This window comes from Seriola dumerili, unplaced genomic scaffold, assembly GCF_002260705.1.
Source record: "Seriola dumerili isolate Sdu_G_001 unplaced genomic scaffold, Sdu_1.0 BDQW01000025.1, whole genome shotgun sequence".
Lineage (NCBI taxonomy): Eukaryota > Metazoa > Chordata > Actinopteri > Carangiformes > Carangidae > Seriola > Seriola dumerili.
The window spans coordinates 17,405,627-17,417,574 of record NW_019174280.1 but is presented as its reverse complement, the minus strand read 5'-3'; the positions used below and the strand labels follow the sequence as shown (position 1 = coordinate 17,417,574).

Here is an 11,948-nt window from a genome sequence, read left to right as displayed (position 1 = left end):
CGGAACCCCATTTCTGGTATGAGACTTTGATGTTAGTTCATTTAAGATGTGACTTCATGTATTGAGCACCACGAATTCAATTGAAATTCCACCCACCTTCATAGCACTGGACTGGCAGCATGTCTCATTAACAGATATGTTCAGCACTGTAAATAAAATGTTTACAATTTGTGTGATCCCTTCAAAAGATGGCAACTGCAGTGACTGAAATGGTAGTCTCAAATTGAAAAACCATAGCAAACAAACATTTGCTTAAACACTTTATTCGTTCACTTTTCTTGAATCAAAGCCCCTTTATACCTACAGCAAATAAAAATCAAGAAATCTTGGTACAATAAACAAAAGTCAAGCAAAAAATAAAAAAGTACAGTGTATACAAATGTAATAGCAGTAATCACCAGTACAATTTAAAACAATGTTAAAAAAACAAGACATCTGTTTCTGCAGTCCAGTCTAGAGGTGGTCTTGGTTTGCCCACTCCTCAATGTCCGATCCCTTTTTCAAAATGTACATAAGAGAAGCTGCACAACTAACAACCCCTCTGTGAAATAACTAAATCTGACTGGAAAATAAAAATAAAATAAGAAGGCCAAGTGTGTGATGGCAGTCAGCCTTTTATGAAGGCATCAGAACAAAGCCAAATAAATATTGACACGGCAGTTAAGAGGCCACTGGTAGAGTCACAGAAAGTCCTCGGACACGTTGGCAGCAGGAAGCTCTCCTAACTCTGGTAGACACAGCAAACGTGGATGCCACTAACTGATGCCTGAGGCAGTAAGTCCACATAGAGGCGATATGGCACAGCTAGGAGAAAAGTTCAACTAGATCCAATCAGTCCCTGGAGTAGCTTGTAGCTAATAGTATTCCCTCATATCCAACGCCAACACTCAGGAAACATCTGTGAAGGACAACAAAGAACATATTATCAATATCATCATTATCAACACATTTCATATCAGGAGACGGCTTTAGAACTTGTTGCTGTGACTTGTGCAGGAGTGTAGGCTGGCTGAATGTTGGTCAAGAGAGATCTCCAGTCTTTAGTATACAACGCTATTTGAGAAAAACATTCTATTTATCTTTCATCTCTTCTATAGTAAAGGAAAAACTCACTGTTTAACTAGATCTCAGGAGTGTCTGGAGGATCCCAATTTTAAAACAGAGCTTGGTAAAAAGGCCTGTGAAAGTTTTGCTCAACTTAGATGGATTAAACTGCAGCATTCATTTAAGTTGGATCACCTGATTTCTTACGCAGATGTCAAAATTTTGAGTCAACCACTGACTGCCTCACAAAAAGAAGGTTCTGAGGTTTTTCTATGTGGAATTTGCACAGTCTCACCAAGCCAACATGGGTTTTTCTCCCACAGTCCAGACACATGTAGGGTAGGTTTTTTTTGGCAACTTCTTTGTCTCCATCCTATCTATGTCAGCTCTGTCATAGACTAGCGACCTGTTGACATTGTACCCCACCTCTTGCCCAATGTCACCTAGTATTGACAGTGACAGAGGGAAAAATACTGGTTTCCTAAAGGACAAAACACTAAGTGAGATTCTGACTCTATAATGAGGTTTTCATTAAAACTGACCATAGAGCGGATAAGCTAGCATAAGCTTATTGTGGGGCATCATGACAATGACTAGGAACACTGCATTCTTACAGCATACTAAAGAAATGTAGTGACATGTTAGACAGTCAAGTCTCCTTCCATCTTTGACAGCCAGCTACAGTTCTGCTGTGCAAAATGTCAACACTAAACACATGCACTGGCCTATGTGTAACTGCTGATATAGACAAACGAAAAGCAGGACCAAACTTTGCAAATGTTGTCTTTGGCACAGGATCTGCACAATTTAGAACTCATTAATAACAATGTGTTACAAACTCTGATGACTAAATAGACAAACTGGCAGAGACTACATTTATAGAAACCATTAATGGGCATCAAGTGTTTGACAATAATAAATATACTCACAGCTGGCAGGCTGTTCTCCAAACCTTCGCATCAGTTGGTCATGTGTGAACTTGACGAAAGCATCATATTGCTCTGTTGGAAGAAAAAGCATTTATTGGCACTCAGTGTGGATAACTCATTTCAAATTGTTTTTATATACTATGTTTTACATAAAACCTACCTGCAAGCTTCGTCGTCAGTATCTCGTCGTACTCCTCACGGATTTTGTCCTCGCGCTCCTTCAGTAGTCTTTCACAGATCATTCCAACCTGTTTGAGGGAAAATAAAGGCTGCTCTTTCCTGGTGGGGGATGAGGCACCTGAGGACGTACCTGTTAGGAGAGTCAATATCCCACAGTCAATGATTTAAAACACAGAAAAAGCACAGCAACTTAGTCCATCACAAATATAACAACAAATACTATATTTAATATATCCCTCTACTGCCAAACATGTACAAGAAATGTGTATTGTACAATTATGTGCCAACATTTTCTTCATGCCTCGCAAATGGCTTTTGTGTGCTGGCAAATTTCAGTCAAATACTGGAAAAGCAGATATTGTTCTCCTAGCAGATATCCCCTCTTAACTCTGCATAGTGTTAAGTCAAATCTGTTTTATTTGCATAACCCAATACCACAAATCTCCCTTGACAGGTTTTACAATAAGCACAGCATACAACAACCACTGTGGAGAATTCCCTGCAATACCTGGATATATTAACACTTATAAAAATACCATGATATAAGAAATTGAAAAGATACATGGGTTTTTCCATGTCTGCTTTTCTTCCTCTGTGAAGGCTATGTAAATTCCTATGGTGTGTAATTCAAAAGGTAGAAACAATAAAAAAAAATTTAAAAAACTTGTAAAAGTGGATGGACAAGATGCTAGTAATTGGGTGTACAAAATCAAACCATTCTGCAATAGAAAATGGCTAAGAAGGCAATGTCAGACAGAATAATAAAGTGTTTAAAAAATGGCCAGTCTGAATCAGTCTGAATAAACATGGTTGACTTATAGTAGCTATGTTGTCATTGCAACCCATAACTGAACCATTCAGTCACAATATTCTTGTGATTGGGTGAGCTGATCTGTGAAATGATTGGTAAATAACCTACATTCTTTAGCTTCAGGTTTGTAAGCTACTGTTCAACATAATGGTGAATAGCAGTTTACATTACCCTTTAAACTATGAACTCAAATAGAAGGTTGAAAAACTAGAAACTAGCCAATATCTTCATTAAGATTGGACATTTGCAGCTACCTGGTAGGGCAGATCCACTGTGAATGTTCTGCAGATCCAGAGGACAGCAGCCGTCTACCTGCTGGAAAGCACTGTCCAGGTGTCGTCGTTTCTGCAGCCGCTTGTACTCTTGTTTAATGTTGTGTAGAATTTGCTCTGAAACAAAGAAAAACATTAGTTCCATTATACATCTGACATGGTCACTTAAAACAAAGCCACTCCACAATTCACAAATTTGGTCATTTATACGGCCTTGCTGATGTCATGTACATTAAGACTTATGGCATGTAACAGGATGTTATAAGTCATTGGCCAATATTGTGAGCATCGAATTCTGTAAGTAGCAAAACACCCACCCATTAATTACACAACTGTAACACAAACCATGGAGAAATGGTTCCTATTATTACAACACTTTACTTCCCCAAATCACCAATAATAAGAGTAAAAAATGAATCAATGAAAACTGCTACAGTGAATGCCCAATTAACAACTGGTCAATAAAGATTCACATCACATCATCTACAAGATGTGTATAAAGTAAAACAGCATCAACAATAACAGAAGTCATATAAATTGACAAATTACGTATGGTGTTTTATTTAATCCACACATGCCGAAACATACCGGTACACACTAGAGAGATGCTAAGGCTACGTCGCAGATAAAAGCGGAGTATACCGTTAGGCAGGATTTAAACACGCCTGACCAGATTTTAAACATATATTAATTTAAAAGTGACTTTAAATTCCTACCTGTAGTGAGTCTGGACGACACTTCCCCGAACGGCGAGGGCTCCATACGTAGATACTTCTGTGGTGAAGAGACCGGAGACATGATCGCGGCGCACCTCCTCCTTTTCGGGGAAGCCGGGCTCATTAGCGGATCAAAGTCCAGGGTCCTTTTCAGAGTAGCCCCGCAAGCCATTACGCTTGAATACGTCTAAAAAAATCTACAACAGAACACCTTAAATTCCCTGTTATCTAGGAAAGTCACTGACTTGGGCCCCGGTCTGCGCTGCTAATGCTAGCTAACGTTAGCTAGTTCGAACCACAGCAGCGATTCCGGGGTGTTGGCAGATACGAACTTTTTCCGTCTCTCGTTGTGTTGTGCTGAGAAATCTCGCCGGGATTACGTTAGCGAATATATCTTGAATTTAACTGGATAAAATTTTTTAAGTTAAATCTTGTATAAAATCAGATGATTGTAGATTTCCCAGAAGTGCTCCTGCTTACAAACCGCAACGGCTGAAAGTACCTTTAATTCCGTACTAGTTTGTCGGTTACGGGCATGCGCATGAAAATGATCTCATGCTGGTACTTGTAGTTTGTACTGCCTATCGCGTCCGTTATTTTACAAACTCGAAGACTACATTTCCCTAAAACCCAGAAAAAGGTCTTCTTTTCAAATATGTTTTGTTTAGTACTAAAACCCCACAAACCACGGCGAAGTTTCAGTTTCACTTAAAACTTGAATATACAGACAATAAGAAGGCTTTTGTTATTTATATCTGAAAAAAGACTCAACATTATATTAACAGTTTGTATTTTAGACTAAAAGCTATTACACTTTATACAAGCATTATCACATTTCAAGAGGATTTGTATATCAGGAAATGTTGTATTACTCTCTAATTTGATGAATATCGATTTGCATTAATCCTTGGCTAAAATGCCAAGTAAGGGGTAAGTAATTCAGTGTTTGGGTAATTAATATTATGTCTCACTTGTAATATTAGGTTATGAGCAGGCTACAGGATCAATACTCACGTTAAACTCATATTCTTGAATTAAGACACAGTTTTGGTTCAGAAAAGATAATGATGCCTGAGAATGAAATTGTGTATATCTGTAAAATAACAACACAACTAATTGTCTGTGGATCATGTACAAATTTTAAGGATGAAATTAATTAAGTTGGACAAAAGATACATAGGTATGTGGTCAAGGTATGATCGAGTACAAGCTATGGTGATACTGATCAAAACAAATGACTTAAAGACATGTACAAAGACTTTCAGAAGCTTACTAGCTGTAAAGCTCTCTCTCTGGCTTGTAGTTTCTGATTTGAAACAACACTCCACCCCTAGGCACACACACCCAAAGGTCTGACGCATTTCCCTTAAATCAGCACCACGCCCTCAACCAACCCCCAATTATTTTAAATTGTACAAAACTGGAGGGGGATTGGTAACATTACTCGTGAACACTTGTTCTCAAGCCAGAAAAGCAAAACATTTTATATCCACGATAATATAGTGCTTCACTAAACTGTATTTTTTTAATGCTGTTATCCTCCAGTGTCAAGCTAAACCTAATTGAGAACATGAATAATATGAATTCTTACGTAATGGTGTCAGTGCATATGATTATTGTCATTCTTGATTAATCTGCTGACTATTTTCCCGGTTAATCGTTTTGGTCAAGTTGTTGTCTTCAAATTGCTTGTTTAGTTTGACCAGCAGTCCTGAACCCGAAGATTTTAAGTTTACCATCACATAAAACAAAGATCAGCAGCAAATAATTGTTATGACCAATAACCTGAACTTAGTTATGCTTGCTCTTCCTTGCATAAGAAATTAAATTTGATTAATTAATTAATTAAAAACTACAAAAAATAGTTGCTGATTAATTTTCTGTCAACTGACTAATCGATTAATTGAGTAATTGTACCCACTCAAGTCTCAACCCTATTTATTTATTTTGGTGTTGTTTTCAACACTATTGCAGCCTTTCACACATGATAGAGTAAACCTGCCTCATGGCTCTCCATACACTGGGGTATTTGGTAGATAAATTAATAAAATCCTGTTGACATATGTTTGAACAGATGTTACAATTTTCCCAATCTCTCCTAGCCAAGGGATAAAAAGAACAGAGCAGATGTTGCTATCAGAGGAGGCTGTGGCACCTGTTTACTCTCACTTTGTCACTCTCTGGGGTTACAACAAGTAACCACCATAATACTAACAAAACTGTCTGAGTGTAGAAATGCCTTGCCTCCTAAGAATGCCTGGCACTATTGCTATATCTTCCACAAGGGGGCACTAAAACATCACTCATGGCCTTTGGATCTCCATCAGCTCAGGACTTGACTCAGTATCTGTTCCTTTTGAATCGGTGATTGCTGGATGAAGTAAGCGAAAATGTGCTGTGCCCTCCTGTTTCCCCCATCATCAAATAATCAATCAAATAACTGCAGGCGAAATGACAACCAGCTGCGACTTTATTCAAAAGTTTGATAACAGCAATACTAAAAACACTTGACTGTGATTTTTAAGTCATAGATTCCTCATTGTGCCACCACTGTGCAGAAGCCACTTGACAGTTGACATTTTGATCTTCAATACTCAATAATACAAGAGGCAGCAAAGCATACTGATAAACAGCTGTCTGGATAACTTTACACCAAGATAAATGATTACAGAACAATTGTGCTGTGAGATTTCTAGATTAAAAGTACTACATCACTTATTAGAAAAATCATATCTTCTCAGATTCTTTTGTGAGGTCCTCCACACAATGCATACACACGAACTTCCATTCAGGTTACCAGCCACTGACAAGACCCTTGTGTCTTTGTTTTAGATAAGTAAAATTAACAGCAGACATATTTTTATTTAGAGTTACGCCAAAAGTACTTCACTAGGCCTGTGCATGGGTTGCTTTTGTTTTCTGAAATGATGCCCCGCTGCAACAGTAGCACTAAAACAACTCACTGCAAAGATCAAAAGGCGTGGGGTTTGGAAATATATCACCAAGTCACAAGGTATCACACACATACAAGGCTGAATCCAGTAAAATCATACATTTGATAAAAGCAGCTATAGTCAGAGACCACTTCAGTTTGTTACAGTAGTGACCAGCACACTGTGTCCAAATTCAGTTTTAATGAACGTTGGCCAAAAGCTTTTTGTTGTTTTGTTGGCCGTGTGGCTGAATGAGTCGATTTCAACATTTTATTTTGCAAGAAAACACTGTACATTTGTTAGGTATACATTTGAACAAAGACACATTACTCTAAGGTCTAACAGCTAGCAAGTAAAGAAATGGACAACAGGGACGATCGTCATTCTGCCACAGAAAATGCCATTTCAGATCTCACATATTCATAAGCTGTGAAAGCTGTGCTTTACCTCCATCTCATGAGAGTTTATTTTGTGATGCTGATAAATAATTATTTTTTCTTTCTTTCTTTTAATCTTCAGCATGAATCACCTCTCGTTTCTCAAAATCTCTTCACACATTTGCCACTCACTGAGTGTTGTCAGAAGTACAAAAGTGACATGTTGAATGACGATTTTGGAAATAAACAATCAGAGTCATTTCAGCTTTTTTTTCCCATTGTTTGCATATAGAAATGTCTATACGCAACATGTACATTAAGCCTGTAGAAAGTCAAGGCGCGAGGATTTATTATATTTATGGTGCAAGACACATGTTAAAGTCTAAATGACACAGTAAAACATCTCTAATTAAAAATGTCAGTAGCCCCTTATCCCATAAATGAAGATATATTGTTTTCAAAACCTGAATTCACAGTACAAAAATATAATATGCCTCCACTAATTGGATATCATGAAGTCTATGGTAAACAGCAGACTTGGGATAGTCTTTGATAATCCTTTCAAATCATGAGTCCTTTCTATGACCTTGCAATACCATTTGGCACTTTGGCACACTATGTACTTACACACAAACCTAAATTAATGCAACCACTAAAGCGTCTATGTGAGGATGTAAGTCAATACTTTCAGGAGAGGATTTTTTTTTTCTCTAACTTCTGCTTCATTGTGTTGAATGGCATTGTCTGGGGGGGGGGGGGACATTTACACAGTTTCCTCTGTGATGGCCAATTAGACAGCTTCTGCAGAAGTTTCAGTTGACACAGACATTGTTACTTTGGCTATTTTCACAGTGGTCTTCACGCAGCTCTCTGCAGCCCTGTTGGCAGAAATGTTGGCATTTCTGTTCTGGCAGTCTGACTCTAGGCTATTGTCCAACTGCTGGGCACTGCCCCTGCAGGCATGGCAGGAGCTGAGGAAGGCGTGCCGCAGGTCCTTGCTCCTCAAGGCATAAATGATTGGGTTGACGGTGGAGTTGAGCAGGCAGAGCATGCAGCAGAATGCAAATATTGTCTTGATGTCATCGTCCATCTTCCAGAAGAGGTCATAGACCATGATGGCGAGCACTGGGCCCCAGCAGATCACCAGCACCACCAGGATAAGCACCAGGGTCTTGGCCAGACGGATGTCCATGCGTGCCTGCTCGGGGCGGGTGGTCAGCACTTTAGTACCATCTGCTGAGTAAACAACAAGGCTCTTCTGGGAGGCCCGGCTCAGCATGCGCACTGCATGGTGGTGTGCTTTCCACAGGATGTATATGTAGGCGTAGATGATGAAAAGAACCAGCACACTGGTTACACCGATCCAGAACATCAGGTAGTTCTCATCAATTAGAGGGAATATGTCTGAGCAAACAGAATTGAGACGTTTACAGTTCCAGCCCAGCAGAGGTAGCACTGCGATGACGATGGAGATGGTCCACATCATGCAAAAGGCTATGACAGCCTTCGTCCGTGTCACAATGCGCCTGTATGCGAGAGGCCGGTGAATGGAGATGTACCGGTCTATAGCTGTGAGGAAAAGGCTCCCCACAGACGCTGTGAACGATGCTGTGACTCCACCCAACTTGAAGAGAAAAACATTGGGACTGTCCTTCCTGTGGAAAACATGGAAGTCCAGAAAGCTGTAGACAAAGATGACACTGCCCAGCAGGTCAGCTACAGCCAGACTGCCAATGAAGTGGTAGGACGGCCGGCAGCGGAGGGTGCGGGACTGCAGGATGACGCAGAGCACCACCAGGTTCTCCAGCACCGTGAAGGTGCCCAGAGTCAGAGACATCACAGCCACAGCCAGCTGCTGGCTGGGAGTCAGAATCATGAAACACTCCATGTCCATAAAGTTCTCCCCACATTGTATATTATCAGTCTCATCTCTGAATGTGCTCCTGTTGCCAAACAAGTCGGTGGCATTGGTGGGGAAGAAGGGGATGCCCTTGAGGATGAGCTCCTCCTCTGCAGGTACTTTGTTTGCGAAGGAGTTGCTGCGGAATGCAGACAGGGGCTTCTGCAGAGAGAAGGTGCCCTTGAAGTCTACATCATTGAGGGGGTCATCATAGTTAGCATCGTTGGAGCCCAGATACTGTAAACCAGATGTAATAGTCCGGAAGGTGGTGTCCGCCACAGCATCCAGCACAGATTTCATGGCTGTGTCTGAGGGTAATACTGCAGTGTAAGACGCCTGGACAACCTACAAATTGATAAAAAAAACATTTCAGACATTTCTTTAAATCCGATAAACCTAAAAATAGAATCCCATGCATATTATCACTAGATATGTTGTAGTATATTTGCAGAAGTGCAATATTTGAGTTTATACCTCTGATATAAAAATGCCTTTAACAGGTGACACAAATTTTTCATTGCGAATATTTAAAAATGCACAGTTCTGTGATAGTTTGCACAATTTCAGGTTTTTTTTTTGTTTTGTTTTTTTTACACATTTTACAGATTTTTACTGATTGATTGGGGATAAACCACATCTTTCATCATACTTATAAATACTGTATCAGGCACCCTCTAGTTATCAACACACATGAAATTATTCATCACTGAGCTTCTGCTTTTCAAAAACATGAATCCTCCACATAAAAACAAGAAACATGAGGCTGAAAATAAAAACACCTCTATTTCTCTGTGAGATGTAGAAACAAAAGAGAAAGGGCAAGCAGACAACACAATGCAGTTCATCTACACCTGTACAGACTGGAAAACGTGGTGCAAAACAAACCCACAAGATTTCTATGTAAAATAACATGCATGCTCAGATTTGGATAATCACATAGTCTAATTTACTGTAACGGTTAATGTCTACATATATAACTGTGGGTAAACTGCGATTGCATGGGCTAATTTAGATGCAGAATTTGCAAAGTTATTTTAGTATTAGTCGTTTAAGGAAGTCTGATCAGCACGAGTTTAGATATTTTTTTCACATGAAATTCGTCCAATCCGCACATTAAAAAAGGAGAAAACAATGAGACTTTCATGCTGGGACCAGCAACACAAAGCATTTAAAGAACTGATATAGGCGGGAAAACAATATTAAAAGCCTCAATGAAATATCTGAAAGAGAAAAAGTGCCTTTTTACCTTACATAATTTTCCCAAGTGCGCAGAATCGCCCTTTATCACCGCGCGTTAATCCAAGTCAGAAGCGCATCATCCAACCAACACAGATCTTACATAAAAGGAGAGACAACCAGCGTGCATGTGTTAGAATGAAACCACCACTACTCTCGTAATTATTAGTTTGTCAAACTGTATTCGTAACATAAGTTTTTCAAATTGTCTGCAGAAGTGTCTTGTCGCTCTTGCAGTGCGCTCCTGCTCTGTGGATACAGACTGTTGCTGCTGCTGCTGCTGCTGCTGCTGGCTCCAGCGTCTCTCCAGCTTTTTTCTCTGAGTCTTCACACTTATGAAGCGTCGCTCCTACAAGCCCTGTCACGTGTTTCCATATAGCTTTATCTGCCCAACCCATGAAGCCGTCAAGTGCGGTGCATAGGAACAAGGCAGACGACAGTGGTGGCGGAGGCTTATAAAAAAGGATCTGATTTGAATTCCCAAAGCTCCTCTTAGCAGATGATGTGCTCGGACAAAGACGCGGATTGAACACAGCACAAAGCACAAAAAACTACATTAACAACATCTTAGAATAACCATGTTATCTTCCTAATACATAAGGTATTTGTGAACAAGATTTCTACATTATGCAGGAACAAAAAGGTGCGTTTTTCCTATGAAGTCTCCAAATGAAGGTAACTTTTTAATGGCACTGAATTGGCTTTCCTTTCATTTCCACTCATTCTGTTTTGAATGTCTGCAGCAATGCCAAAAGGCAGATAGAGGTTGCACACTTAATTGATAGTCAACACATGTCTGTTTATTGTGTGAATAATTAACCAAAATTGAAAACCTCAAACCACAGAAAGCAGACTACTTCATTTTGATGCTAGTGGAGCTGCAAATGTAGAAGCCATCAACCTTATCATGTATTTTTACCCCCTTAATAACTGTTTTTACTTTGCACATATCCAACTGTTCACTTTCCTGATATTTTCCGATCCAAACCAACAATTTCGATATGTAAATGTGAGTCAGTATTTATATTTGAAAGAAGAAAAAAATCAGAGGCCAAATATTTCATCTGCACACTTAAAAATAAAACTCAGACAAGATTGACTGGTGATGCGACAACACAAGATGATTCATACACATTTTATCAAGTTTTTTGTTTTTTTTTGCACACTTCACTCTGACCTCAAGATAAAGCAGCTAGTTATCAACACATTCAATCAGATTACACACCACCAAATTAACAAGTCTGTTATGAATCACAGTAACAAAGATATGGCCTTTGCTTGGCTGTAATAAAAACAGATTCAATTCGCTGATTATGAATGATCTAATTTCCATTTATTCATTTGGCCATTTCCATGCAAACATTTGAGTTGATGTTTTTTCCTTCTTCACACTGTCTTACACAATGGCAGAATCAGTGGTGCAGGCCAAGGAGGCAGGAGCTGAGTGGCTGCGATGTCAGATAAAATCAGAATAGATGCATTAATGTGACATTTTGTGGCCACGGATTGCCTCGGCAGACAAACCTTGCCCCGACGCCGGGACTGAACAG

The 11,948-nt window shown here is 39.5% G+C and overlaps 2 protein-coding genes across 3 annotated transcripts; both read right to left on the bottom strand.

Moving 5' to 3' along the window:
• Positions 1–247: 247 nt before the first annotated feature.
• Positions 248–4,472, bottom strand: LOC111240375 (akirin-2-like). The gene is made up of 5 exons (XM_022770370.1): positions 3,953–4,472; positions 3,219–3,353; positions 2,134–2,283; positions 1,974–2,045; positions 248–898 (listed from the first exon to the last, which is right to left on the bottom strand). The coding sequence occupies exons 1-5, from the start codon at positions 4,122–4,124 to the stop codon at positions 888–890; spliced, it is 540 nt and encodes a 179-aa protein (XP_022626091.1). The 5' UTR covers positions 4,125–4,472; the 3' UTR covers positions 248–887.
• Positions 4,473–6,422: 1,950 nt separating this feature from the next.
• cnr1 (cannabinoid receptor 1) lies at positions 6,423–10,693 on the bottom strand. 2 transcript variants are annotated; one of them, XM_022769873.1, is made up of 2 exons: positions 10,409–10,693; positions 6,423–9,507 (listed from the first exon to the last, which is right to left on the bottom strand). In XM_022769873.1, exon 2 carries the CDS (start codon positions 9,460–9,462, stop codon positions 8,053–8,055), a length of 1,410 nt encoding a protein of 469 aa, XP_022625594.1. In that variant the 5' UTR covers positions 9,463–9,507; positions 10,409–10,693; the 3' UTR covers positions 6,423–8,052. The 2 variants fall into 2 exon arrangements, with proteins under 2 accessions (XP_022625594.1, XP_022625599.1); XM_022769878.1 differs by having other exon boundaries at positions 10,414–10,693.
• Positions 10,694–11,948: the final 1,255 nt, after the last annotated feature.

What these genes read in the sequence shown, in the direction of transcription:
- LOC111240375 (XM_022770370.1), bottom strand. Translation starts at nt 4,124, where the DNA reads ATGGCTTGCGGGGCTACTCTGAAAAGGACCCTGGACTTTGATCCGCTA. An exon ending in CAGTGGATCTGCCCTACCAG is followed by an intron (nt 2,284 to 3,218) that starts GTAGCTGCAAAT and finishes CTCTCCTAACAG; the next exon opens with GTACGTCCTCAGGTGCCTCA. An exon ending in ACTGACGACGAAGCTTGCAG is followed by an intron (nt 2,046 to 2,133) that starts GTAGGTTTTATG and finishes TTCTTCCAACAG; the next exon opens with AGCAATATGATGCTTTCGTC.
- cnr1 (XM_022769873.1), bottom strand. Translation starts at nt 9,462, where the DNA reads ATGAAATCTGTGCTGGATGCTGTGGCGGACACCACCTTCCGGACTATT.